A 27,116-nucleotide genomic window follows, 5' to 3' on the forward strand; every position below is an offset into this window, starting at 1 on the left:
CGCGCTGCACTGCGCTCTCATCTCGGTTTGACTCAGACAGGCTCGCTCTCTCGGTATCCAGTCGGAGAAGAGAACGGTGCTGATCATGAGTTCTCCCAAGGCCATGATCCGTGATCTAGCGATCGGCTAAAGTTTACTGGCATCGCAGTGCGTTACAAGGGACGCGTATCGACCTACGAAATCCTCCTCGGTGATCTGCAATGCACGGCTCCAGAATCGGAGAATCCGGAGGTGTACTATACGCGGTATGTTTGGGAATGCTGCGTGTCCTCAATCGGGAAAGATCAAAGCCGAGTTCGTCTGTAGAGGGTTTCAAGCGCGTCCGTGGCTTGCTCGGTCAAGATGCTGCTCACATTTCAAAAAAATATTGGGCCATAGCCTTAGACTCGGCAACCGCCGGCACACGCGCCTTCACCAGAACTAGTCATGCCCATGTTCAGCTGCCCCTTCTCTGGGATGATGTCATGCCCCCAGATGTGACTTCTCATCACAGCCACTTGCCGAAAGTTATCGCCAGGTAGTTTTGAAGAGAGAGAATCACGATTACCAAATGGGGAATTCTTGCCCTCCGTTGATGTGAAGACGTGATCTATGTCGGGCCGTTGAACGACGGAACCACTTTCGGTTAACGGCCTGCTGTGCCACAGCAACCGCGCTATCGCGTGCCGTGCAGTCTAGCTTGGTGCAGCTACTGCACACCACAGGGCTGTCTCACCCCTGTAATTTAGTGTGGTGGCCGGGTTGATCCACTTGACAGGCAGATGCAATGCTCCGCCGATCCGAACATCGCTTACCTCGCTCACCCTCACCATCGATCTGCCAGAGAGGTTCTGTGCCCGTGGATGAACCAGGGTAGCGGCCATGGATCGCAGCGGGCCGCCGTCGTACCAAGATGCCATGAAACGGTCGGACTGGCTGGCACTCGTTGCACCGTATGTGCAAGTCAGAGAATACGCCCGTCTTTGCCTCGTCTCCAGCCGCTTCTACCACCAGTTCGCGCCGCGTCTCTGGAATGATCCCCTGAGTGCGGCGGCCATCTTGAACCGAGACAATGGCGAGTGCCCGACACATTAATTGAATTTGCCTGCGCGTTGTCTAACCACCAATGTGCCTTTACGCAGATCTCGAGTGGTTTTATCGCTTCATGAGGCATATGGGCCGTGTCCGAGCAGCCACCCGTGCCTTTGTCGTCTCTCTGGACCTGCGAGGATTTGTCATGGGCACAGCTGATTTCGCTCTGTACTCCTGGGGCAAGACGCTCTCCGAGACTCTGCGGATGTTGCCGTCCACATTTCCCAGGCTCAGGTGTATCCTTCTTGACGGTCACCCCGACATTGAAACCGATGCTCTGCTGGACGCCCTTGGCTCCGGGCCCCTACTCCTGAGTATACCGCAGTGTGAAGCTGGGCTGCCAAATTCGTTCTTCGCATCGCCGTGCGTGAAGAACCTCGTGTATCTGGATATATCTGGCATGCCTGGCTCCCTGAGGAATCCCCTCGTCCAGGGGACGTTAAGTCCTCTGAATCTGCCTAATCTCCGCATCCTGAAAGCGCAGGGCCGGGAGATGGATGACTCCACGGCGAACCTACTCTTCAAGACGTTCAAAGAGCAGTTGTGGAGCATCGACTTGAGCTACAACAAGCTCACGGATGCCATCTTTGTCGATATGCATCATTTCGCCTTCCCTGCGCTCAACTCAAGGACAGGCAATTTTGCCGTCGAGGGACGGCTTACACATCCTCCGGGAGAGGGAAGTGCCTCATTTGGCAAGTTCTGCTTCGTCGAAGAGTCAAATTGGAGCGCAAGTTTTAGTCATCCTCAGAGGTATCTCGCCGATGCTCCCGCTTACACCCGCAGCGCGCATGAAGCGCTCCAAGGGATTACTAGTGCCCGCCTCGATGGCCGCGTCAAGATACGGCCCGACTCGCCAGGCGCGGTCAAGGCGATGCTCTCTGGTGGACCGGGAAATCACAGCACCCCGCCGGAGGACATTCATGAACTGGACATCTGTCGGGGCCACCATGGCATCACCCATCTGTATCTGAACGGTAACAATATCTCGGCCGGCGGCCTAGCCAGAATGATCAGGTCGTCTCCCGGACAGCTCCAGCATCTTGAATGCGAATCCATGTCCGTCATTATTCATGAAGCTGTCCGTCCCTCCTGGCTCGCTCCGGGTAAGGCGAGAATATTAGGCATCCTCGGCCTCGCACATGTTTTCCGCCCGGTATTTTCCTCCAACCTGCAGGTGCTGCGCATCCACCACTCGCTCGTCACACAGCTCTTGACTCTCGAACTCGACGGCGTATCGAGCATGGAGAATCTGTGGTTGGCCGAGACATGCCTCCTTCCGCGGGCGGAGATGGCGTACCCCGAAGCATTCGTCCCGGACATGAATCCCAGACTGCAATCCCTGGTCTTGACGCAAATTCCCCGGTATTCCACCGGCCCACTGATTGAGAAGCTGACCAATTTCCTGAAGCTTGCGTCAATACAAGAGCGTGCGATCCAAGATGTTAAGGTAACCACTCGTCGCGGTCCGTCAACGCTACGGGGTCTGCGCCATATCTGTCTCGAATTCGAACCGGACCCTCGGGAAACGGAAGCGTTGTTCGGGGAGCGGTCTGACGACGAAGATAGCCTCGATCCTGAAGGACTGATGTCCCAAGAATTCAGCTTCTTCGGATCCTCAAGCTGGAGCTCCTCATCCAAGAAGCCGTCTACATCGGCGGGGAGACGCCCCGCCGCGGTGGCGAGCCCCCGCAATGAGCCCGAGCTCAGGAGCAACAGCAACCAAGAGTCGGCCCGACGACTGGAACAGCCTTCGCCCTCTCCATATCCCCCGACTGAGACAACAGAGGGCGGTTCGTACGTGACTTTTAACAATGACGGGAGGAACCCCCCCCTGGCCGTCTGGATCGGCTCCCCCACCACCGCCGTATCGCCCGCCGTGAGGGAATACGCCCGCCTCCTCACATCCACCTCCAACCCCGGTAGCAGCAGCGCTCTCCAAACAGATCCAACCCCGTCCTCCCCGGCGCACATCGCCGCCGGCGTGCCCCCGCACTCCTACATCTTCCCCGCCGCCTGGGAGGCCATGCTCTTCCCCCGCGATCCCCCGCACCTCGTCTTCAATGCCAAACATAAAAGGCCGAGTCGCGCAGAGCTGCGGGGGATGCGAGACGTCGTGGCAGCCATCAAAGAATACCGCGCCAAGACGAGGGCGGCGTATGATAGATGCGATGCGGCGACCAGAGACGGAAAAGGGGGAAAGGAAGGGGAAGGGCTGCCGCATTTCCATTGGACCGGGAGGCTGGAGGTGTCGATGGTGGATTTGACGAAGCACTTCCATCAGTCGCGGTATTGGCGGTGATGGTTAGATCCCGGTTTGATCTTTATGTGGCATAATTCGATGAATATAAGGGAAGATAGTGTGGAGTTGGTGGTTTCAGTATCGGATGTCATCATCCCGGCAAGAGCACTGGTTTCATATTACTCTAAGGGTATGATGAAACATTTCGTATACAGGACATCACTGCCCTTCTGTCCTCTGCTTTAGCAGGTGCGCACGACTCGAGGTTAGATCGGGCTCCTATCGATGTCAGCTCTGAAGGTTAGTACACGCCGTTGGTGAATACCGTCGGTCCAAGCTCACCTCTCTGGCAGGACGCCATGGAGAGAAGATGATGTACTACTCTAGACTACTAAAACTGATTTACAGGTGCAAATATACGCAAATAAAGGGATTGAAGTCATCCCTGCTGATGCGCCCCCCCGCCTGGATCGTTCAGAGAGCATCCCCAACGAAACAGAGCGAGAAATCTATCCCATTATCTACCCGCCGGCCGTCGCTGCATTTGACAAGTCGTTTCCTACAACGCCCAAAAGAAGGTTTGCTCCGACCAGAATTTTGTGATTGTACATATACAGGGGTGCGCCTCTGCAAGACACCCACCCCTTTATCGGCCCCTCGGGTTGGCCCCTGAACCGCTCAATACTACCTCCCAGCCATCATCCCGTCCTTATTTCCGGGCAAACGCAGTGTCAAAAGCAGGGATGAGCGTCTGCGCCAGCCAGAAAGAGAAGACCAGCTTGGGCCCGGTCATCAGGAGCTGTGATGGGAGTGTTAGCTGTAGCCCTCCCATGGGGAGTTGAGACAGGCTTGGGCCGACTCACCTTGGGGACTAGGCCCTTGAAGAAGGCCGAGGCGCCCTCGTTCTTGGCCATGTTGGTCAGAATCCGGAAGCCGCTCTCGGGGTTGTCGAAGTTGCGGTTCTGGATGCGCGTCTTGATGACGTCGAGCGGCGCCGACACGACGAGCGAGGCTGACGCACCGGCGATTGAAGCGACAAAGTTCTGGAACCAGGTCGCCTTGTTGTAGTCTTGCAGCTTGAAGAGGAACTCCTTGGCGAAAGCAGAACCACCGAAGAGCTGTATAGGGGTTAATATTATGATGACCCGGGGGTTACCAGGAAGAAGCATACCGCGAAAGATCCCGGAGCGTTTCTCGCCGCTGTCCAGCCCCAGCCTCTGTAAAGGCCGAATCCTTCGTCCTTAATAATCTTCAGGACACCCCGGCCCCGGAAGGCCTCGGGGTTTGTCTGCCGCTTGATCTTGAGGACATCAAGGGGTAATAGGACGATCTCGCCAATGCCGATGAGACTAACGATCCCTTTGGTCAGCCCCTATTCCTTAGTTTTTCTCCCCATGGACAAAAGGGATCTCACCTTCCCGCAGTCGAGTGCATAATCGCCTTGCCCGTCTTCTTGCCGAACGCATTCTCAAAGTCCTTGCCGTAGTGGGTGCCGAGGAAGTCGCGCGCCACGGGCTGGCCGCCGTACTTGTATATCCGCTGCAGCACCTTGTAGCCAGCCGCATACCCGAGGCCAGGGAAGAGCGAGATGAACTTCCGGCCCAGCGGCGCGGCGGCCTTGTCCTTGAAGATGACGGTGTTGAGTTGCGACATGCTGGAGACCTATATTTCCCGCTCCAGTCAGTCCCATCTGCTGCCCCGGCCCGCTTCGTCGGCGCGGGAATGCGTCGAAACAAAACACACCTTCGTCTCATTGCTCATCAGCCGCTTCGCGATGGTATCGACCTGTTGGCAACCCAGTCAGCCTTTGGCTGTTCCCCCTTCCATCCACACCCCCAATCGGACTTCCGGAATCGCATCGAGTCGGTCGACGCACAGGATGGAAGATAGCCAGCTCGGCAATACCAGCAGAACCTGTATACAAGCAAAGGTCAATCGCACTGTCTCCAATAAACAAATCCGAACTGATCAATTGGCCGGTATACATACCAGACCCCAACAACCTCGCCAGGTTGGACTCCTTCTCCCGCGCGGCAGCCATTGGAGGAGACATGGTGACTGTTTTTTTCTCTATTTCTATTTTGCGCCCGTGTAAACAACCGGAAGAACGAACTCCCAAAAGCAAAAAAGAAGAATAAATCCGGATGGACAACCAACGCGCTCGGAGCAAGGGGAAATAATAAGAGAGAGACGGTGTTGTCCTCCGCGAGTAAAAGACTGGATCCGACTTATTATCGGGCGGTCACCGCAGACCGAAAAAAGGGAAAAAAAAATTCTAGAGCATCCCGCTAGCAGGGAGCTCCGACAGCGGGGATTCGCGCGCGTCGAGTCCCTGTTCCTGGAGCTTATCGGTTATCGGCATTAGCGTAGCCCGATGTGCATACATGTACCGGACCAGAGTTTAACACATCAGAGTTGTCACATCTGAGGCCTCCACAGGTTTATCTAGTGCCCTTCCGGTTACATTGCATTGTCTAATGCGCTTTTGTAGAATTCACCAATCTCTAGAGCAACAAATTTGAAGCAGCCGATACACCCAGGACTACCCGAATGTCTTAGAACCAGGGGATATGGCCAGGTACACCCCCTCCCCGTTGGAGACGGGTTGCTGATCCCACGAAGAAAAGCCAAGAACCCTCCCAGAAAACACCAGCCAGATGCACATTTAGTCCCGCCAACCATACGCCGCCGATGCAATGTGACCATGACCCTGTTGGTATCAGACAAAAGGCCCGCGCCCAAGATCAAATCAAGAGGCAGTCCATCCTCCATTTCCTAGAAATCCCTTAGCACCGAAACGACGTCATCTATCCTCATGACCTGAGAGAAGAGCTGCCGCTCGTTCCCCAAGAATCGGGAATACCTCTCATAGTATTCCTTCCTCATGGTATCCTTCTCCCTTCCCCTGACGTCGGTCCGCTTCGTCGTCGCCAGCACGTCCTTCTCCTTCTCGCGGAGCATGTCCAGGACCTGGAGGCAGTGGATCATGCTCTTGTAGCTGGTGTCGAGCAGCCGGTCGAGCGATCGATCCACATCGCAGTACCACAAGAAGAACGACTTCTTAACGTCAGCCTTGACGTCCCTAGGGACCTCCTGCACGTGCACAAAGCCCGCAGTCTGCATCTCCAGCATCTTTTGTTGCAGCTCGGGCTTACGCATGAGCGCCACGTTGGGGAGCGCTTTCTCGTCCAGTTTGCCCTTGGCGCGGAGGATGCGCACTAGGCGCAGACCTTGCTGTCCCGATGTATTTTCAATCATCCAATCGAGTTCGGCCTCGCGCAGGGCACCCATCACAGGTTCGAAGTCGACAGTCCAGTCGTTCTGCCCGCAGTGCCGCACGAAGCGCTGCGGGCATTCTGACAACATAAGGAGGTGTTGTCGAAGCTGGGTCGGGCGATCTAACCGTCGCTCTTTGGTAGACGCCGAGTCGTCGAACTTGACCTTGGTGCCCTTCGCGCCATTAACACCGTTCACGCCGTTGACGCCGTTTGTCCCGTTGGTTACCGGGCCTTCGTAATCCGAGTCGTATTCCGACTCATCGTTGGAACCGCCATCCTTTTCGTCTTCGTCCGCACTAGCGTACCCATCAACCTCTGCCTCTGCCATCAACACCCTCTTCCCCGGGGCGTTCTCTTGAATCTTGTTGGCGGCACGGGAAGAAATCTGTCGCCTATCTGCCTTTCCCATTCCCAGAGATAAGTCGACAGATGTCCTGAGGCTGTCCAAGATCTGAGCTGTGGTAACGGAACCCAATCCCAACTTCTCCTCGTCGTCTTCCCCGGAATCTATTACTGGGTCCGGGCGGCAGCGTGCGAGGTCCTTTGTGAGCAGCTTCAAGAGAATGCCGTACACATAGGCTGTGGTTTCCCCGAATACGTCAGTCGCAAAGTGAACAAGACGGCGGTTCCGCAGCTCGACGAGACACCTTTCGTAGTTTACGCGGATGACTTGTTTCGGCTGCGAGGATGTCAGCATCGCCGGGATTGGTGCCTATTAGAGCCCTACTACTTCGACTCACCTCAAGAGCTGGGTCGGTCTCATCGTCCTGGGCCCCGTTCGACATGCCTACGCCGGCAAAGAGCTTCCGTCTCTTGGCGACCGTGCCGTTTTGCTCCAGTTTACGCTTCAGAGATTTGGACTCGCTGCGAACCTTGCGGAGACCCTCGATGATTTTCTCCTGCAACTCAACCTTGGCCTTGTTTCCCTTGATCCCTCCACGGAAATGCTTGTCCATAACCTCTTTCTCGATGGTCTTCAAGATGTCTTGTGGGCTCTCAAAAGTCTTGGAGTGGACAACGTCGATTAACTGGGCTTCTACAAGCCGGCAAATGATCGAGTTGAGCTGCGCGGTGCTCTTGACCAGGAGCCCTATCTTCTTGGCTGGGGACGCATCTCCGTTGACGCCATTGGTGTCGGCCCCAAAGCCGTCATCTTCCCCAGCAAGAGCGGTAGCCTTGCTAGCCTGGTCGATTTTGTCCTGGTAGGCGGCGATCAAGTCCGAGACGCGCGTTTGACCAGAGAGAAGGAGACTCTGCACAACATCTTTCGCCGGGGCGCCGAAAGAGGTATCGACCATCTCGAGAATCTTGCCGGTGCGGATCAGATTGTACGCGTGCTCGATGTTAGCCTCGTAAAAAGCGAAGTCCGCGCCGGAATCGAGGTGGTAGAAGAGTAAGTTGTGCTGGATCAAGACTGCGAGGCCATGACGAAGTTGACGCGGCGTCATCGCCGTGTATTGAGCGAGCTGCGGCAGGTTTGATCTGCCCTTGTTGAGCAGCGTCAAGAATATCCTCTAGAGGCAACCAGTTAGCGTCGGCGCAACATCAACAATCAGCGGCAGGTGTTCGAAAAAGATAGGGAGCAGTGCGTACTGAGGGGAGCTCGCCATAGAGTTCGTCAATCAGCAGAGAACATAGCTCTGTCACAGGTTTTGTCTGCAATGACCGCGTCAGCTCACAAGCTTGGAGAGAAAGCGTGGTATGTTGCAATATTGCATGATACGCGATGCAGAATGGCCGCGAGGTGGCAAGCGCGGGGATCCCACTTACGACCAACATGCTGGCGGATGGGGAGTGTCGCTGGTTTTTTGATTTTAAGATTTGGCGTCTAGAGATTCTCTCACTATCTCTAGAGCTGCCACAATTGCTACCGGAGAGTCATTGAAGAACCTCGACGGTAATGCGAGGTGATGCTTGGTGCAGCGCGGGAAGGGTAGTCTGGTGGGGGACTGGAGAAAGTCTGATAATTTTTGAGTCGACCTGTCGCAGAGTCACAGCCAAAAGGCAAATTTTGGGGCGGCCGGCGCGGGGCAGCTCTAAAAGCCACTCTAGCCAATCGCGGCCTCCCTTACACTGCTGACACCCCCAAGTTCGTGCCATTGAAGATGTTAGGCAGACTATGTATCTGGCACCGAAACGCCTGCAGTATAGAGGATCAAGGTTGAAAAGCAGAGTATAATGCCTATCAAAATGTAGCAGTTTACTAAGAGGTAATTGCGGCGTACAAACACAAGGCGTGGACGGTTGGACAGGGATTGAGAGGTGGTTGTTCGCGCAGCCGTGCACAGTGCTTCTAGCCGTGTCCACGTTGTCCAAAGCCTGGAACTCCCGTCGAAAGCCAGCCACGGCCGGGAGCACGGTCTCGGCACAGCCAATTTTTCCGCCATACCGGGAACCCCCCAGGGAATTTTCGGAATTGCTAAGGTAGCCCAGAGCAGAGCTCCCTCAAGCAGCGCCTTGCCGCAAACCTCGACAATTGTCAATTGACAACAATCGGCCCCTCCAACCATGATTTGCAGACCGGCTCTGACGAGGGGCAGCCAGCTGGCTCTTCGCTGCCAGGGCGCTGCGAAGCTTGCACGGCGTGGATTTGCGACGGCCGCCTCGCCGAAAGCATCATACGAGCCGACTACCATCGCCGGCGTCAAGGTCGCCTCCCGAGACGACAATGGCCCGACCACCCGCCTCGCCGTCGTCGCAAAGGCCGGCACCAGATATGAGCCGCTTCCGGGTCTGACGGTTGGCTTGGAGGAGTACGCCTTCAAGGCAGGTTGCGTCTCGGGGTTGTGTTGGCGCGACTTGGCAAACAGATGAGCTAATTTGCATCTTGTCGGCAGAACACCGAACGGCGCTCCGCTCTGCGCATCATCCGCGAGGCCGAGCTCCTCGGCGGCCAATTGAGCGCGTACCACACCCGAGAAGCTCTGATTCTGCAGGCAAACTTCCTCCGAGAGGACCTTCCCTACTTCACCGAACTCCTTGCCGAGGTCATCTCGCAGACGCGGTATACCAGTGCGTGATAAAGCTTCCGTTGTGTTGGTACGCTCTTTGCTCATCGTTGCGCATAGCCCACGAGTTCCACGAGGAGGTCGAGGACACCATCCACGCGAAGCAGGCGAAGCTCGATGCTCCCGCCATCGCTCTCGATGCCGCCCACTCTGTTGCCTTCCACACCGGCCTCGGTGCCCCTCTGTATCCGACCGCCAGCACTCCCATCGCCTCGTACCTCAATGAAAGCTCGGTTGCCGCCTTTGCCGAGGCTGCATACAGCAAGGCCAACATTGCCGTGGTTGCCGACGGTGCGAGCCAGGCCGGTCTTTCCAAATGGATCGAGCCCTTCTTCAAGGCGGTGCCTGCCGAGTCCCCGTCGCCTCTGAAGGTGGCAACCTCCAAGTACTACGGCGGTGAGCAGCGGATTGCCAACACGGGCGCCAGCTCGATGGTTCTTGCCTTCCCCGGCGCTGCCCTCGGTGCCAACCAGCCCGAGACGGCTGTGCTCGTCGGCCTTCTCGGCGGCCAGTCTACCATCAAGTGGTCTCCTGGCTTCTCTCTCCTTTCCAATGTCACGGCTGCCGCCCCTGGTGCGCAGGCCCAGGCGACCAACTACGCCTACTCCGATGCTGGCCTCCTGGCCATCCAGATCAGCGGCCGGGCGACCGCCGTCCGGAAGGCTGCCGAAGAGTCGGTCAAGGCGCTCAAGAGCGTTGTTGAGGGCGGTGTCTCGCAGGAGACCCTGATCAAGGCCATTGCCAAGGCCAAGTTCAACCTGCTGTCCGCCAGCGAGGTCAGCGGCATTGGCCTCGTGCACGCCGGCGCGAACCTGATCCACGGTGGTCAGCCCCTGCAGGTTACCGAAACGGTTAAGGCTCTGGAGTCTGTGACGGCCGACAAGCTTAAGGCTGTAAGTGTCCTTTTACCTCGTGACACGGGACGATGTGATACTGACAGGGCTTCAACAGGCGGCCAAGACATTATTAGAGGGTAAGGCGTCGGTTGCAGCGGTGGGTGACCTGCACGTATTGCCATTCGCTGAGGAACTCGGCCTCAAGGTATAGACGGCGGTGTGGAGCATGGAAAGGAACTGGAAAATGTATCAACAGCCCTCGGCCGTTGTAGATTCGCGGCTCGTCCCTTTGTGCATATAGTGACTCTATCTAGACTTAACCCACTTTCCTATCTCTGAGATGCGGCGGCGGAGACTAGAGGGCAGGGCGCGGCGCGAGGGCGATCCGGAGATGATTGTCGGACTTAGTGTATTGATGGAACTGGGGTGTTGTTTGCTGCTATCCACTGTTCAATTGCAATTGTCTCTTGCTGTTGGGTGGCCACAGCGAGATCCTAGTAAAGTGCCTCTTCACGGTCCTTCCGTGCGAATCACGTGATGCGGAAGCTAGGCGGAGCTTCTCGGCTGCGAGACGTTTTCTCGCCGGAAACGGCTCTCGCTACAGAACAGCGCAAACCAAGTCACTCTCTGCCAAACCGCCCAAAATGACGTTCGCGTGGAAAGCCGCTGGCATTACGTGAGTCAATTGCTCCTTTTCTATCGGCAGCCTTACGGTCTTTGCGGGCCGGAGGGAGCGGGTCCACCGGACAGATTGGCTAACGTGATTTCCCTCATCGGCCGGATACAGCTACAACCGCTACCTCGCCGTCGCCTCCCGCGTCGTGCGCCGCAGCCTGAAGGAAGAGAAGAGACTCGCCGCCGAGCGCCGGGGACAGCAAGAACTCAGATTTGCCAAGTGGTCGGTAAGTGGGAGCTTGTCGGGCACATCAAGGAGCTTGGACGACGTTGTAAGGGAGACATGAGGCTGATCGTTCCAATTCGCGCAACCCCGAACTACAGAACGGCAAGCAGGGCGACGTCAGGAACCTGGCCGAGGCGAATGCCGAGGCTGCCGTCGAGAGCGCTGCGACCGGTGGTACGCGCTAAGGGGACGATAGATTTGAGGGGATGTGAATAGAGAGAGGGAGGACGGACGGGTTGGGGGTTGTAAAACAACGGCATCTGAGCGCACCGCAAAGCTATCTCGTTCCCTGTCTTTGGCCTCTGCAAAACGCCAGGACTGTATCATATCTATTGGGGGGGAGCTCAATAGACGGTATTCGGCAATGATGGGCTAGGCTGCTTGGAGTTGTTCAGTGACGGTACCTATAATTACAGCGCAGCTCAATGCTGCCTGCGGCCACGGGGTCCTACTGCGCAGTCCCTTATTAAAAAGCCTTATCCAATCTGCATTCCTGGCCCAAAACCCTATAGTTCGCGAATTTACTTCCCCGGACCTTCTTAAATGTGCAAAGCAGGCGCGAAGTGAGCTTTGTCGCTTATATCCACACGCCCAAGGTCGTCACCAAAGCTAACAAAGCACCCGTTTGTTCCCGATTTCTGCACTGCGCCAAACCTGCGAGAAGCTTAGAACAAACCATTCTGTCCGGGACTAGAGAATGACATCGGCTCAGGACGAGGAAGCGACAGTGTCGAAAGGTAAGTGACAGCTAAATCATAGGTCGGAGGAATGAGTCTGTTAACGGCCCAATGAAATGCCCAGAGTTTGTCGGCCTGAGCATCAGCAATCCCGCGTCTTCCCTCGACGCCTTTGGGGCACCCCCGCCGCCCATGATATCCAGCGAGGGGATTGTTACCCTTGACATTACCAACAAATTTTTGTCGGCCGCTGCGAGTAAGTTGTCCGCTTGGTTGGCCTGGCTTCTTCTTTTCCACGCCGTGCTGACCGCAATCACCACGCACACGCAGCTTTGGAACCCGGCGAGCTAGTCAAGGATGGATATTTTACATTGTTTGAGTCCGTTGGGGCTCTTGAGGTGCGTCTGCTCAAAAGTGGCGTTTGGTTCCGAACGCCCCGCTGACCAGCAGGGACCAGATCATGGATCCCAAGATGGATAGCGGGTGTCTAGCACCGGGAGAGTCCCTCGATGAGGATTACGATGTGACACGACCTCTCCTTCCAAGCGAAGTCTTGGGCATCATCGACCAGCTACTATCTCTCGAGGCGAGTCAACTGGGCGGCATGGCGGAGGCACACTCTACTAACGATGTGCAACAGATAGCATGGCATCTCGGGTACCCGCTCTCTCAGACGCTGTTCACAAGCGTCTACATCGAAAGGATGTTGATGCCGGATCCAGCAACCATCCACGAGGCTGACTTCATCAGGGACCGCCCCAGAGGAGCACCTCGAGATCCCATGCTCGGCATACTCAGAGCCTACTGCCTGGGCCTGGTGAAAGCGTGCTGGTATGTCAATGAGCGCATAAAATTCGAGCACTACTACGAGGTAATGATTTTCTCTTCCCCCTTTCCGACATGAGACGCTTAATTCCCTCAAAGGAAGAAGACTTTGTCACCAACACTTACCACCGGTCGTTGTTGGAAAACATCGATCGAGATGACGTTCGCGACGAGATCATGGCGACCCGGAAGACGCTGCACAGTCTCAGATCAGCAATCACAGATGACGTGGCGCAAGCGCTAGGCTTCCGCCTAGAGCTGAGGACGGCCTTCTTACGAGCTATTGAGCTGACAGAACTGCGGAGCAATCCCGAATCGCTGAGCCTGCCGTGGTCACAGATGCAGTCGGTCTGGGAGGCTATCAACAAGACTCGGCATCTGGGGACACCGGTCCCTGAGGCTTTCAGCACGAAAATACAGAGGCGGCTGGCCAGCACCATGCCGCCTCGGCCCATTGTGCAGCCAAGCCCTGAGGAGACATACGAACACTTCAAGAAGCTGTTTGCTGATGGCATCAACGTTCTCAACGTCTTGAACTACTCTGACTCGCAAAGCCTCCTGGTACGTTCGGCCGCCCCTGTCATGGAAGAAGTTTCCCCTAACATGATACAGAACTTTGTCTTGGCTTTCCAGGCTCAAAAACCACAACCCCTAGTGTACATCCGGACGCTCCTCCAGAATTTCCTCTTCCAGGACATGGTGATTCTTGGCCGCCTCAGTATCCGCCAAGTCCTTGACGACGACCTCTCAATTGTTGTCTTACCATGCAGCATCCTCCTCGATCCCGCCAACGACGCGGTCGAGGCCCCTCACCACCCCCTTTATGCCATAGCCCACCAGATGGAGCTCTTCCGGCAGCGGGCGGCCCAATCCTTCCTCGACATCTTCCGCGCCTTCTGCCAAAATCGCTGCCGCGTCCGCCGTACCCTCTTCCACTCGATTCAAGACTGGGAAACCGTCCAGATCGACGCCGAAGAAATCGACCAGCTCCTGCAAGTCCAGCTGGAGGAGAAGCCCCTCATCTACCAAGGGATTCCCTCCTACGCCCTCTCCCTCTCCTCGTGGGCCTACCTCTACAAGCTCCGCCTGATGGAGTGGATCGTCCAGCTGGGCTTCGAACTCGAAATCTACCAGCCCGACGAGCTGGCAGGGATGTACTGGTATCTCAGCTACCTGTCCAAAACCCGCGCCCAGCACGCCGCGCGCATCAAGTTCTTCTCCACCCACCGCTTCGAATCATCACCCACGACCACACCAACCAATCCTAAAAACAACCCTCGCGTCGCCGACCCTACTACTACCACCACCACGACCACTACAACTACCACCAGCACCACCACCAGCACCACCACCAGCACCACCACCAACACCAGCAATAACAACAAGAAGTACTCCTATAACGAATCCCGCATGCGCCGCTCCAAATCCTACCTCCGCCTGACCGCCCTCGAAGCAGCCATCACCTCGGAGCTCGCCGACGCCCTCTCCTGCCTGTACACCGCCCTGCACCGCCTGGGCCTCGTCGTGCCGCCCCCGAGACCCTACTCGTCGGACGCGCTGCGCTACGAGGTGCGCATGAAGCCGTTTGCGCCCATCGGCCTGCCCGAGCTGCCGTCTTTCGAGGTGTTTGAGCGGGCTACCGCACAGCCGGGGACGCCGACCCTGGCGCTGCTGGAGGACGCGGCGCGGGCGGCGGCGGCGGCCAAGGCGGGGCTGGATGAGGTAATTGGCGGCCGGAAGATGAGCGCGGGGGAGGGGAAGGAGGAGGAGCGGGGGGAGGAGGCGGCGGCGGTGTTTGCCGTGGGGAGCTATGGGCGGTGGTTGGCGGAGAGGAAGGGGTGGATGAGGAGCGTGATTGCCGTGAGGGTGGCGGTCGAGACTGTTAAGAGGGCCATTGGGAAGCATGGCGGGGAAGAGGGGCTGGGGACGGGGCTGGGATTGATTGTTGAGGTGCCCAAGCCCGATAAGGGGTATCATGAGTGGTGGATTGTTCCAAAGATTGTGGAGAGAAAATGAGTTTATTTGGAATTGTTCTGGTGTTAGTAGGAGTAAGGGGATGGGTACCTAAGCAGTAAAGTATCCAAAATCAACATTACCACCCCTAACCTCTTCTATCTACCCATGCCTCCACCTAGCTTACACTCGTGTTTAATGAGATATTGGTGTACAAGAATGCGTGGTAGGTTATCACGCGGTGCCTTTCTGAGAGCACATCTTTTACGTTGGCCCCCACCCTCCTTGCTCCTTTCATCCCCTGTACTTGGTTACCCCTCATGGCTCCTGCGAAACTTGCAGACCGGGCCCCTCCCTCCCTATCCTTTATGCCCTGCATAAACTCGGGCTAGCTCCAGTCCCTCTGGAACGGGGTATACTGCTCATCTTAGTTACCTGGTTCGCGTATCCCTTCTCGCTCCAGTTTAGGCAGCGAGGGTCTTCTTGGCCACGGAGCCTCTTAGCCGGACAGAGTACTCATACAATACGTCCTTGAAGGCAAACAGGAAGGCGGCGGTGAGCACGCTCTGCGTGACCTTGGGGCCGATGCCTGACAGAGGATAGGCGTTAGTTTTCTGTTTCGTCTCGGTCCAAAGTAGAAACAAAACTCACCCTTGTACAGCCCGGCATAGCCCTCCTCCTTGATGACCCTGTTGATGGCCTCCATGACGCCCTCCTTCTTCTCGCCGCCGCTGGCGACGTGCATCTGGCTCTTGACGGTGATGTAGGGGTACGTGACGCTGGTGGCGAACAGCTTGCCCAGGGCGCCGAGGAAGAAGGCGACGGTGGGGGTCACGCGGCGGCGCTTCTCGACCGAGTTCTTCATCTGCTCGAAGAGTGTGTACTGCAGGATCGGGTTGATGACGAGCACCAGGGCGGGCACGACGCCGGCGAACAGGGCCTGGGGCCCTTCCTTTTTCAGGAGGCTCAGCAGGGTGCCGATGGTGCTCGGCTTCTTGGGCTTGGCGGCGGGGGCACCGCCAGGCAGGACCTGCTCGGCGGCGGCGGCGGCGGCGTCCTTCTCCTCGTCGCTGCTGCTCTTGCGCGTCGTCATGCGCGTCGTCATGCGCGTGTTGACGACCCAGATGGGGTTGGTCAGGATGACGGTGGCCGAGCCGGCAATGGCGCCGGCGATCATGCTCTCGACCGTCGTCAGCTTCTTGGAGGCGCGGCCGGCGCGCTCGGCGGCAGCTTCGAAGAAGGCGCGCGTCCACTCATACCAGTAGTAGTAGACAAAGTTTGTCACGCTGATGCCGAAGAGAGCGCTCGACATGCCCGAGTAGAGCCCGGACACGCCCTCGCGCGCCACAATCTTTTGCACGGCGGCCAGGAAGGCCGTCTCGGCCCGCTTGGACTCGACTTGGGCGCGCGTCGAGAGGGTAATGAGGGTGTAGCTATGGCCCGGGTTAGCCCAAGATAAGAAAGGGCCGGCAGGATGGTGGCGCCCTTACGTCAGGGCCATGGACAGGACGCCGCCGCCAGCGCCGGCAAGGGCGTGGGCGACATTGTCATTTTGGGGTAGAACAGGCTTGGACTGCGACATGATGGGCGGGTGAAATCAAAGGAGGGTGGTTGTCGACGGCGGCGTCGGGAGCGTTGGAGTGTTGGATTCGGTTCGGTTGGGAGGGTAAGGAGGGGCGCCGGCTACAGCTCGGAATGCGAAATTAATTATATACGCAGTAGATGAATGAAGATCTGGGACCTCAAATTCAAGCTGTGGAGAAAGAGTCCCCTTATTAGGTAGCAATGCTATCGGAGCAGTCAAAGACTCGCGCCATTACCATTTGGTGCTGCTGCTGCTGGTGGTGGTGGTGCTGGGCTGCTCGCGCCCGTCGCTGGATGCGGTTGCGATGGTTATCGTCGCTGCCGAGGTCCGATAAAATGCGGGACCCATTGGAAATGGCAGGGGGAGCCGTCGGCGGGCTTATTAGTGCAATCCCGGCTCTAGCGACGTCACTGTCAGTCTTGCCGGGCGGGTTTTAGCGGCAGTTGTACCTTAGTTTTGTGAGCCAGCGGGCTGGGATTGAAATCATGTGAAAGCCTCGTGGAAGCCACGGCATGACTTGCGTCTCCCGTTCCCGGGTCACAGTACACTATGTATACCCGACACTACATTAACTTCGCTTTGGCGTCCTAGAACGCAGCCTCCCAAGCCGATAAAAACCACACGTCGAGCCACCAATTAGCAAATGTGGCCCGTCCTGCGTAGCGAAACAATGCATCTAGTTGCGCTCGGCGCATCGCCGTTGTCTCTCGGGCATGCAGAGTCCGGTCCCGGTGCAGTCTGTTAATTGCCCTCTCCTAGATCCTAGACAATTGTCTGGGCTGTGTCTCTGTCGAGATCGAAGTGTGAACTGACAAGCGCGACAAGCGCGACATGGCGACATGGCAACATGGAAACACAGGTCAACCTTCCACTTCTCCGACTGCCGAGAGACCCAGGTCTGAAACGGCCGTCGCGCAGTCAGTCAGTCGCCTGCATGTGACGGTGGAGAGGGCTACAGTCTCCAGCACCGTCCCACACGGCCGACACACACGTTGCGCATCCCCCATGCTTGGCACGTCTATTTTTAAACCGCCAAACCAGCGCCCAGGCTGCGGGAGCAACCCAGAGGGCGGCTGAATCTGGGGGATTTGCTCGACTTGCCCTGGAGGGAAAACATGGACAGGATGGCGTGCCATTTGCCCATCTCATCTCACACGGGCCTCTCAACCAGTCAAAACAGGTGGCATTTCTGGATGCTACTTGGAGCACCTCCCAGGATTTTTGATATGCCCGGAGACCCCTTAGCATCATCGGGACCTTGGTGAATTGGCGGTGCGAAAAGCGCGTCGATTGTTCCGCAGCAACGGCATAGACCCGAGTCTGGACCGTGGGGCCACGAGGACGCCGGGAAACACTCTGTTCCATTCTCGCGAGGCACAGGATCGGCAATGGGCCTGTCTTGGGATAGGCGCATCCGTCAACGACCTTCGGTTTGCTCAGACACGCAACGCCCCAAAGCACCGTGAGCCGCCATCACCACCATGCAGCACCCGTCGCAACCTGTCCTCACAGCCTCGCCGACATCGATGCGCCCGGCCCTGCCAAACAGGAATGTCGATGCCGACTCGATAGAGGACGCCTATGTGGCCTTCATCCTGTGCTGCAATCCGGCAGTTCCGCTACAGTCAAACACGGCTGCCCTGCGCGAGGCCTTCCGCACTCCGCCCAAGAGCGGGGGCAAGAGCTTTAGTACCTTCACCCTGTTCGAGCTGATCAAGAAGCTTGAGACCAAGGAGCTCAAGACATGGGCAGAGCTGGCTTTGAGACTCGGCGTCGAGCCTCCGGATCAGGAAAAGGGCCAGAGCTCCCAGAAGATCCAGCAGTATGCTGTCCGGCTGAAGCGATGGATGCATTCGATGCATGTCGATGCCTTTTTCGAGTATCTCATTGGCCGCCCGTCTCCCTACTGGACCGAAATCCCATCAGAGCGCACCCCAGTCGCCGAATTGGAGCGCGATGGCGTTGCGGCAGAGGATGACATGGCGCTACGCGCACTCCTACCTCACATCAAGCCTAGGAGGGGCAGGAGGAAACCGGAAGAGGACGAAACGGGCAAGTCACCGTCCCAGCGTCCGTCCCCCCAAGTAGATGAACATGGCGGCGGCGGCGGCGGCGGCAGCCGACAACAGGTGATGGAGCCGTGGACGGCTCAGCCAGATGGCAGGGGCAGCGTCTTCCTGTTTCCCCCAGTCCCGGACGCTTCGAGGTCAAACACATCCGCACCCTCTTGGGGAACCAGCGATATTGTTCAGACCCCCTTGACGGCCTACCCAATCCCTCAGTCTGCTATCACGCCCTCTACAAGGAACGCGTTCTGGGCAGACGAACCAAAGTCAGCCATCACCCCCTCCAAGCCCAGGTCGACGAGCAGACGCCACGGCGCAAAGGTCGTCTCGTCTGCATGGCGAAGCGGTGGAACCGGCGGAAGCGGCAAGACGCGGGGCAGGCCGCCCATGAACCGTGGCGCGAATGCCGAAGGGCCCTTCTCTGCGTTCCCGACGTCTGAGGGACCCGCGTTCAGGTTCCCCTCCCCAACTCCCGACAAGAACCCGACATCTAGCCACGCGGCAGCTGCTCCAACAAGCAGCCCCCGGCCCCCGACATCTACCATCACCCCGCATGGCCCTACACCGCCTCCGGCCCCTCATCCTCAGCCGGCGCAGAACCAGAGCCAGCCGTCACCAATACTGGAGTCACCGCACCCTCGACCCGCAAAACGAAGTAGGCTATCACTCCAGGTACCTGAAAGGGTAGGAGGCGAAGTGCGACTGGCGACGCCGCCCTTGCCGGAGCCGATGGTGACCCCAGTAGTCATGGTAAATGGGCAGGCAGCCGACCCGCAAACTGAGCCGACAGCTCAGGGCAGTTCCTCGTACACCCAGATGCCAGACACATTCGCAGGCGTGCACCTGGCACCCACGGGCATGGCATCCGCACACCCGCAAGTTTGCTTCCGGGACCCGACGGATCGTACCAACATGGACAACGTCGAGACCATATTCATGAACCGGGTCCTGACAGCAGAGTGGTACGACGCGAAGCACAACCAGATACCCCCATGTAGCGCCGACGAAGCCTGGGGTCTGACCCAGAGAGTCATTGACAATCTGCGCAAGACGGCAGCCACAAAGGAGGCTTTCTTGATCAACCTGGCTGCGCTAGCCGGAGGCAACGCTCTGATGCGCGAAGGGAGCCTGCGCATAACCCGCCTCGAAGACCAGCCGGACAGGACGCGTTACTCATGCGCCTGGGAGCTGCGGTTTGGCGACATCACTGGGCAGTGGACGATGGAGGAAACGGTGATGCACGAGAAGCGGAAGGAGAAGGCGAAGAAGGACGACACTACTGCGGCCACTCCAAATGGAGCCGGCGCGGCCGATCCTGGGCATTGGGAGCGCAGGTACAAGGAGCTTGCGGCGGCCCTGCAGAAGCGTGATGAAGAGCTGCTGCGGCTAAGGGCAAAAGTGATGGCCTCTATCAGAGACTGCTGAGCTGGGCTGCATGATGCAGCGGGTGATTCGAGGTTCTTTGATTTGCGAGCAATGTATATATAACATTCCGATACCCATGTGATTTTGAAATGGAAAGGGCTGTCAACATAACAGCATCCAACCATCTGAATCAAACCGTCTTGCATCGGTGCCATTGATGGTGGATGACAGAGGGGGAGAGTTTGGTTGGGGGGTGGGGGGTGGGCGGGGGGAAGAGGGGTGAACTCATGGACCCCTAACCCTATGTCTCTGCAAGACGTGGGGGACCCTTGTTGCATTCGCGACGAGGCGCGAACCCGTGTCCCCTTTCTTCCATCATGTGTGTGCTTATCGATTAAATTCAAACGTCTCCCGAAACTCCTACATAAATTTCACCAATCTCCTGACGATCTCCCGGAGCGGCGCCGAAGCTGGGTCACTAGGACGGTAGCCAGGTCTCTTTGTCTCTGTGTTTCTCAGCATCATGAATTGATATAATTCCGGCGCTTCAATTGTTTAAACTCACGGCCGCTCGTTCCGCTCCTGGTCAGCTTTCATCGTCAGCGCCGACGATCAGTGGCCCAATGTTTGTACAACCCTGATTCGATCCGCCGACTCGATCAAACTCCCTTGGAGATCCCGTTTCGCCGAGTTCGACGTCGTTTCAGACTCAGATACAATGCCGAAGCAGTACGTCGTCTGCGGTCGGCCGGTGCCCCGGCTAGGCACTCGTCACATCTCGCTCCTCCTCGTCGGCCTCGCCCTCTTCGCCCTCTTCAGCCTTCTCTTCACGCTGCCGAGCACCATCCCGGCGGGCCCGAGCCTGCAAGCCGCCGGTCACAAGTTCTCCTTCCCCAACTCGCTCCAGAGCCCCTGGATAACCAAGCTCAATCCGTTCAAGCAGCCGTCGCACGCGCCCCCGCGCCAAAAGAACGATACGGATGGCGACTCGTGGTGGTACGCCGACTGGAAGTGGCTGTCGATGCCCTTCAGCAGTTCGATAACGTTGGACGAGAACCGCGCTCTGCTCCCCATTCTCGAGGAGCGCACGCCCATCTACTGCTACTATGACAATACCGCCGACAGAGACCAGGCTAGCAAGGACGCCGATAGCGACCTACTTCTCACCTGGAGGCGCGCCTGGTGGGCTCAAGGGTTGAAGCCTATCATCCTCAGTCCGGCCGAGGCCATGGACAATCCCTTGTACGAGGAGGTGCAGAAGCTGCCGGACCTGAAGCCGTCGCTCAAGACGGACCTGATGCGGTGGCTGGCGTGGGAGAAGATGGCCGGCGGCGTGCTCGCGCACCATCTGCTCTTTCCTATGGGCCCGCACGACGACCCCGTGCTTACCTTTCTCCGCCACGGCGAGTTCCCGAAGCTGACGCGGTGGAAGAACTTGGACGACGGCCTATTCGTGGGACCCAAGGGCGAAGTCGGTGCGGCCATCAAGCAAGCCATGGCCGCCCCCAATCTCAAGGAGCTCGAGGACTTCCTAACAGCGGTGGAATCCAGCAAGAAGGAAAGCCCATTCGTGACAGACGACGCATCGCAGTCGCTGGCCTATTACTCGGCGCAGCAAATCGACTCGAAATACGCCAAGGTCGGCGAGGCCATCAATTTGTCCCGTGCCACAGGCCTCAAGAGCCTCATCCAGCTCATCAACTCGCACCTACACACCACCTGGCGCAACCTCTTCTCCGACGGCATCGCCGTCCTCAAGCCTCTCCCCGCCCACACAACGCACCTCATCACCCCGGCCTACGAACTCGCCCAACGACTGGCCCACTGCCCCGAAACCCCCCTCCCCAAGACCTGCCCTCCGAACCGCCCCTCGTGCACCCCGTGCGACGACGCCAAACCTCTCAAAATCACCACCCCGTCTTCCTACACCAATACCACAACGACTATCTACACAATCGGCACCGTCCCGCACCCCTACACAATCTCCACCCTCACCTCCCTCCGCCCGCACCTCGACATCGCCTGGATCCGGCGTTCGTCGCCGCGGGACCCCTGGATCACCGACCTCACCGCGTCGCTCTTTCCAGACCGCAACATCCCCTCGGCTCCGCGCGTCGTCCGCTTCAAAGAAGCCGTCGCCTCGGCCTCCTCCGCCGACAGCGACAGCCACAACGATCATAACAACGGAAACGGCGCCGCCTACCGCTCCCTCTGGCTCCCCGCCGAGCAGAGCCTCCCAGACGATCTAGACTGGCACTTTGGCTTTGCCCTCCCCGACGGCGCAACCTACGCCGACGATACTTCTACCTCCACCACCACCACCACCACCACCGGCAGCGGCAGCGGCAGCGGCAGCGGCAAGAAACCCAACAGCAAGAACAGCCCAGACGGCGACAAGATCCAGCCGACGGAGAAAGACCTTCAGTTCGAGCGCGACCTCTTCGCGTCGGCCCAGGCCGTCGTCCTCGCCACGCACGCCCGGAGCAACCACCACCAGAACCACCAGGCCAGCAGCGAGGACCTCCGCCTCCGCGACGCCGTCGAGGCCTGGAACCTGGCCGACACGGAGGCCTGGCGGTTCGCGCGCGCCTACCTCGCCCGCAAGACGGTCGAGCGGCTCAAGTGGGAGGAGGAGGAGGCCAAGTACGCCGGCGGGGTGGGCACCGAGAAGAAGAGGAAGGGCAAGAAGGAGGGGAGCGGTTGGGGGAGGTGGTTGGATAGGTCATGAACGACTTATATATATATATATATATATATATATATATTGGGGGGCAGGGGGGCGGGAAAAGGGGGGGAGGGTTGGTTGTTAATTTGTATGATGATATTGATATCTCTAGCTGTGGGATACAAACGGAGTTGAGCAGGTGTCATGTTTCTTATCTTCCCTTGCTATTTCTCGTCTCTGCATCGGCGTATACAGGGTTAGGCTCGGGCTGTCAAAGAAAAATAGAGTGTTAAATTCGCTAGCATGACCATACCACACAGGGTTGCGCGAGACACGGTAAAAACTCTTCCTGCTTTATCATAGCCCTATTCTACATGATCTGGTAGTAAGCTGCCCTTGATATGAGATGCTCCCTCACCTCCAGAAGATCCATAACACTGCCCTCATCCAGTAACTACTGCGCCACATGCGTGTGAGTCTAGCGTGGTATGAGATGTGCTAAAACTGATAACACTTGTCTCCGCAACCGTCTCATCTTCCTTCACTGTTTCCACATGATATCAATACACCTATCACTTTGGTAATCACAATCCGCCTCTGATACCATAGTCATACTGCAATACCTCACATGTTGAACGCCGGAGACAGGTGGCTGCGGTCCGGAGAGCGCAGCGAGAGCCCTTTCAGCTGGTTCTCAAGAGAACTCCTGCTGTTAGGAGACCGCTCCTCAGAAGCTGGCATTACAAGCATGCCGCCCTCGTTCACGTCATCAATGTCGGAGAGGAATTTGTTGGGAGTGATATCCCGGCTTGAGGATGCCTGGTTCTTGTTAAACGAGGGACTCAAGGATGCCGCGGCGTGTCCTCCATAGTGTGGCAGAAACCCTTGAGCTGTGGTCGATGATACTGCGCTGCTCGTCGGGCCTTTTTTCAGAACCGCCTGCCAAAGTTTCGCGCTGCATCAGGGCGTTAGCATTCACACTCCTATATGTTTGCAAACAAAGAGAGGCGTACCCTGACTTCTCCGAGCGCCGCTCGACAGAGCCGACAGAGCTCGCGTCCGCGCTGTTCTCGCGGACTCTAAGAGCTGCGCCGTCCCCCATCTGGAACTCCGAATCCCCGTTGATCTGGGTCTCAAAAGACAGTGTTCTGGCGAGGGCGGTGCAGTCGTCCTCGCTGGCCACCATCCCTTTGGAATCAGCCCTCTCCACAGGAGTCATGGGCCGGAAGGGGTCGCAATCTGTCTCGGTCCGGCAATAGCCATGGTTGATGCCGAGGTGGCTGTTCGTAATGCGATCAGCCGTATCCTCCTCCGCAGACCCAGCAACGGGCGCCTTGACGGGAGAAGGCGGATAGAAGTGCTTCCCATCAAACTTGGGCAGGCCTTGAACAGCAGACTTAGGGGCTTTGCCCCAGTACAGAAACCGCGCTCGGCGCTCGTCTTCAGTCAGAGGGCGGTGGTACACATAGTCCTGGTCTCTGGCGGTGCGTGGATTGACGCCTTTGGGCAGTGTACCAAGGAGGTAAGGTACCCCCAGGTTTGACTGGACGTTGTCATTCCTCGCGGTCGCATTGTTACCGTTAACGGAGCCGCCCGTGTTGGAAGCACTGTCAGATTTGCCCTCGGTATGTGGAGCTGCTGATTGGTACGGTGTGATGAACGATTGAGACATAGATCGCAACTGGCTCCCACCATGATGTGTCGACTTGCCCGCAGTTCCCCCGAGATACTTCATCCCGGTCTCGTCCTGTGCCGCCAACTTCCTGGCATACTTATTGCCACTCCAGGTTGAAGAATAACCACGGGGCTGGAAGACCGGGGCAAGTGCCGCATCAGTTGGGAGACCAGGTCCCTGGGTGAAGTCACGGAGCGGCTCCGGCGGACCCCTGAATACTGCCTTCCCGCCTTCACCGATATTCGTATTGATTCCCTGACGGCCCAGAGCAATTCTCCGTCTGATCAATTCATCCGAGTCGTCATGGAGAGCCGGCTGTATCAATGTCCTATCCCCTTCAGCAGCTGCAGCCGACTGTGGCGCAGCTTTGTCCTCCTTGTCCTGGTCGTTTCTGCGCTGAAGTGTTTCTTCATACTCGAGCTGTGCTTTCAATGTCGCCTCGAACCGCTTGATATGATCCTTGAGAGTCTGGATTTTCATCTCCATTTCCTTTTCATCAATTTGGTGCCGATTGTACTGCAGCTGATCCTCGTGATACTTGAGGTTCCCCTTGAATGCGGCAATTTGCTTTTTGGTGATATCGCTAAGCTTGATTGACGAGATTGGGGGAGGCGTCGACGTATTGAAGTTGGCATTGACTGGGACTACAGTGGGATTGACAGTGGGTGGAATGCCGGCAGCACCGTGGCTAGACGCAGCATATGAAGTCCCAGCCGCCATCGAACCTGTCCTATTTGGCTGTGGCTGCATGAAGTGGCCGGACAGCTGATGCGCAACACCATGGGGTAGGCCAACCATCTGGACAGAGACAACCGAGTTGCCCAGAGAAGAGGGAAACCCCCCAACTGGATAGATGACCTGACCGTTGTAGAAGTACGGCTTGGTGCAGTCGAAGAACTCCGGCGGTGAAATCTTGACGTTCTCCTGCCTGTCGTTGGCGAGGTGGCCATCGTGTCGAGCGTCAGTCGACTTCGTGCTATGGGCGTCTCTCAGATTGTTGTCCGCCCCGAGTGAGGCTACGGTGGGAGAAGTGACAGCGTGCTGTACAAAAGGAAAGCTAGGGGTCAGATGGGTTCCGAATGCCATAGGTACAAACGACACTGGCGTTTGGATCGGCTGGAACCCAGGCGGATAACCGGGCACGAATTGAGACACAACTGGAATCGGCTGAGCGATGCCAACGGGGTTGAGGGGCGGTTTTCCAGGGACAGCCTTCTCAGCCATGTTCTGATCTTGGATTGCCGGGTTGTCGTTGATCCGCCTGGTAGTGGGCGACGACTGACCGCGAGTGTTGGGGACAATGCGGCCGCCAGCCGTGACGCGGACATGTGTAGGTGAGACAACAGCTTTGTAGAAGCGTTGGAAGCCCTCGCTCTGCTGAGCAGGAACGCCGCTAGGTGCGGGAATGGGCTCTGTAGAAGCGTTCTCCGAGTCGCTGCGGCCACGGTACTTCCACTCCATCGGGCGTGATGGCTCGTGTGCTAGGTCTCGGGCATCTCCCGCGGCTTCTTTGGTGACGTCTTTAGAAGGCTCTCGGTTCGGAGCGCGAACAGCATCGCGAGAAACTTCCCGTGCCAGCTGGCGACCCAAGCGACGACTCGTAGTGCCTTTGAACAAGACTTCGTCGGACGTTGCAGATGAATCGTCCTTATGCTTGGTGGCTGCTGGTTTACAACCAGAAGGGTCACGGCCAGATCTTCGCATGATTTCGGCTGCATCCCCCCTGTCAGTCTGAAGCAAATCAAAGTTGTATGGTTGGAAGGTGCGTACTAAGCTCTGGGTTTCTAGCCAGGGACGAGATCCCACTGGCGGTAGGCTTCCCGCGGAGGGCGAGAAGCTCCTCGATCGAGTAAGTGTGAGTGCGGTGAGGCATGTCGTGCTTGATGTAGGCAAAGAGATAGAAGGTTCGACGTCGTGACGCGCAGTACCAACGAAACAAGGTGGGATATCCGCTCTCGGAGCCAGACCGAGTTGGCAATGACAGTAGGATGAAGACAACTATGGGGGACAAGAAGACGCGGTCGCTGTTTCGGTCTGTCAGTTTCTGGTCTTCGAGTTGCGACACAATAAAGTTTGGCAGGCAAGCGCGGGGAGACCCGAAGGGGATATTGGCGGCTGCTGAGTCGATCTTGATCTTGACAAGTTTGCAGCGATGATGATTTTGAAGGAGATGCTTCGCTGCAAGGAGGGTGGGTGGTGTGATGGGATAATCGTCTTTCTGGAGCCCTTTCAGGAGCTTGAGCAACCGTTTGGAACGCTTGCGATGTGATGGTTGGCGCATCGTTTCCGGGAAATGATGACAACAGGTATGGCTCAGGGCAAGGAGGATATGATCGGTGCTATGGCATTTTTTTTGTTCTTCTCGGGGTTGGTAAAGGTGGATGGAAATTCAGAAGTACTCACCAAGTAGTAGTTAGAACGCGGCGGGGACAAGGCTGATGAAGGCTGGTGTGAGCGCAGAGGGGCGAGCGCGGAGCGGCGAGCGCGGAGAGGCAACCCTCAGGTCTTCGAAGAGAAGAGGGTCGTGATGTTTCGGAGACCAAAAATCCGAATCGCGGCCAACAGGGAGATCGGTCAAGCGAAGCAATATAGCATTGCCTGTTCCTGAGCGAAGAGACGACCGGTAAATGAAGTTGAGATGGGAGAGTGTGAAAGAGAAGAGATCGGCGATGCAAAACGCCACGGCGAGGATGGTCAAGGGACGGGCACAACAGAGCAGGGCAGCGTAGAAACGGCTCCTGCAGAACAAAGCACGGCCAAAGTCAGTGAGGCAAGTGGCCAGGTGTCGGATGGAAGGTGCTAGCGAAGGCCTTGGAACTCTTCAACCAAGGCAATCGCCATGGGCGATAACCAGCACGTGAGCACTCCTAGGCGAAGGTGAATGGGAATGTGCCACCAATAAACATCATGAGTATGGGAGGCGGGCCAGGAGACTGGAGGAAGGCATGCATGACGATGCCATTCTTCAG

General features: G+C 57.4%; 10 protein-coding genes across 10 annotated transcripts; 6 read left to right on the plus strand and 4 right to left on the minus strand.

Moving 5' to 3' along the window:
• Positions 1-861: 861 nt before the first annotated feature.
• MFIFM68171_03826 (uncharacterized protein) lies at positions 862-3,373 on the plus strand (the record flags this gene model as incomplete). The annotated part of the gene is made up of 2 exons (XM_071059247.1): positions 862-1,024; positions 1,122-3,373. The coding sequence occupies 2 exons, from the start codon at positions 862-864 to the stop codon at positions 3,371-3,373; spliced, it is 2,415 nt and encodes an 804-aa protein (XP_070915348.1).
• Positions 3,374-4,022: 649 nt separating this feature from the next.
• YHM1 (high copy suppressor of abf2) lies at positions 4,023-5,366 on the minus strand (the record flags this gene model as incomplete). Its single annotated transcript, XM_071059248.1, has 7 exons — positions 4,023-4,112; positions 4,177-4,431; positions 4,485-4,662; positions 4,728-4,975; positions 5,057-5,098; positions 5,190-5,227; positions 5,303-5,366. The coding sequence occupies 7 exons, from the start codon at positions 5,364-5,366 to the stop codon at positions 4,023-4,025; spliced, it is 915 nt and encodes a 304-aa protein (XP_070915349.1).
• A 722-nt stretch (positions 5,367-6,088) lies between these two features.
• Positions 6,089-8,370, minus strand: RPC82 (RNA polymerase III subunit C82; the record flags this gene model as incomplete). Its single annotated transcript, XM_071059249.1, has 4 exons — positions 6,089-7,270; positions 7,332-8,105; positions 8,185-8,247; positions 8,362-8,370. The coding sequence occupies 4 exons, from the start codon at positions 8,368-8,370 to the stop codon at positions 6,089-6,091; spliced, it is 2,028 nt and encodes a 675-aa protein (XP_070915350.1).
• A 729-nt stretch (positions 8,371-9,099) lies between these two features.
• QCR2_1 (ubiquinol-cytochrome c reductase core subunit 1) lies at positions 9,100-10,646 on the plus strand (the record flags this gene model as incomplete). The annotated part of the gene is made up of 4 exons (XM_071059250.1): positions 9,100-9,357; positions 9,429-9,603; positions 9,660-10,492; positions 10,551-10,646. 4 exons carry the CDS (start codon positions 9,100-9,102, stop codon positions 10,644-10,646), a joined length of 1,362 nt encoding a protein of 453 aa, XP_070915351.1.
• A 433-nt stretch (positions 10,647-11,079) lies between these two features.
• QCR2_2 (ubiquinol-cytochrome c reductase core subunit 1) lies at positions 11,080-11,521 on the plus strand (the record flags this gene model as incomplete). The annotated part of the gene is made up of 3 exons (XM_071059251.1): positions 11,080-11,111; positions 11,223-11,337; positions 11,435-11,521. 3 exons carry the CDS (start codon positions 11,080-11,082, stop codon positions 11,519-11,521), a joined length of 234 nt encoding a protein of 77 aa, XP_070915352.1.
• A 512-nt stretch (positions 11,522-12,033) lies between these two features.
• Positions 12,034-14,854, plus strand: MAK10 (N-alpha-acetyltransferase, non-catalitic subunit; the record flags this gene model as incomplete). Its single annotated transcript, XM_071059252.1, has 6 exons — positions 12,034-12,073; positions 12,138-12,269; positions 12,344-12,411; positions 12,471-12,884; positions 12,938-13,399; positions 13,451-14,854. 6 exons carry the CDS (start codon positions 12,034-12,036, stop codon positions 14,852-14,854), a joined length of 2,520 nt encoding a protein of 839 aa, XP_070915353.1.
• Positions 14,855-15,255: 401 nt separating this feature from the next.
• Positions 15,256-16,373, minus strand: MFIFM68171_03832 (uncharacterized protein; the record flags this gene model as incomplete). Its single annotated transcript, XM_071059253.1, has 3 exons — positions 15,256-15,380; positions 15,443-16,224; positions 16,282-16,373. 3 exons carry the CDS (start codon positions 16,371-16,373, stop codon positions 15,256-15,258), a joined length of 999 nt encoding a protein of 332 aa, XP_070915354.1.
• A 1,484-nt stretch (positions 16,374-17,857) lies between these two features.
• MFIFM68171_03833 (uncharacterized protein) lies at positions 17,858-19,867 on the plus strand (the record flags this gene model as incomplete). Its single annotated transcript, XM_071059254.1, has 1 exon — positions 17,858-19,867. One exon carries the CDS (start codon positions 17,858-17,860, stop codon positions 19,865-19,867), a length of 2,010 nt encoding a protein of 669 aa, XP_070915355.1.
• Positions 19,868-20,525: 658 nt separating this feature from the next.
• MFIFM68171_03834 (uncharacterized protein) lies at positions 20,526-22,535 on the plus strand (the record flags this gene model as incomplete). The annotated part of the gene is made up of 1 exon (XM_071059255.1): positions 20,526-22,535. One exon carries the CDS (start codon positions 20,526-20,528, stop codon positions 22,533-22,535), a length of 2,010 nt encoding a protein of 669 aa, XP_070915356.1.
• A 561-nt stretch (positions 22,536-23,096) lies between these two features.
• On the minus strand, positions 23,097-26,428 carry MFIFM68171_03835 (uncharacterized protein; the record flags this gene model as incomplete). Its single annotated transcript, XM_071059256.1, has 3 exons — positions 23,097-23,427; positions 23,486-25,859; positions 25,918-26,428. The coding sequence occupies 3 exons, from the start codon at positions 26,426-26,428 to the stop codon at positions 23,097-23,099; spliced, it is 3,216 nt and encodes a 1,071-aa protein (XP_070915357.1).
• Positions 26,429-27,116: the final 688 nt, after the last annotated feature.

The sequence above is a fragment of the Madurella fahalii genome (assembly GCF_045866475.1).
Source record: "Madurella fahalii IFM 68171 DNA, scaffold_2, whole genome shotgun sequence".
NCBI lineage: Eukaryota > Fungi > Ascomycota > Sordariomycetes > Sordariales > Madurella > Madurella fahalii.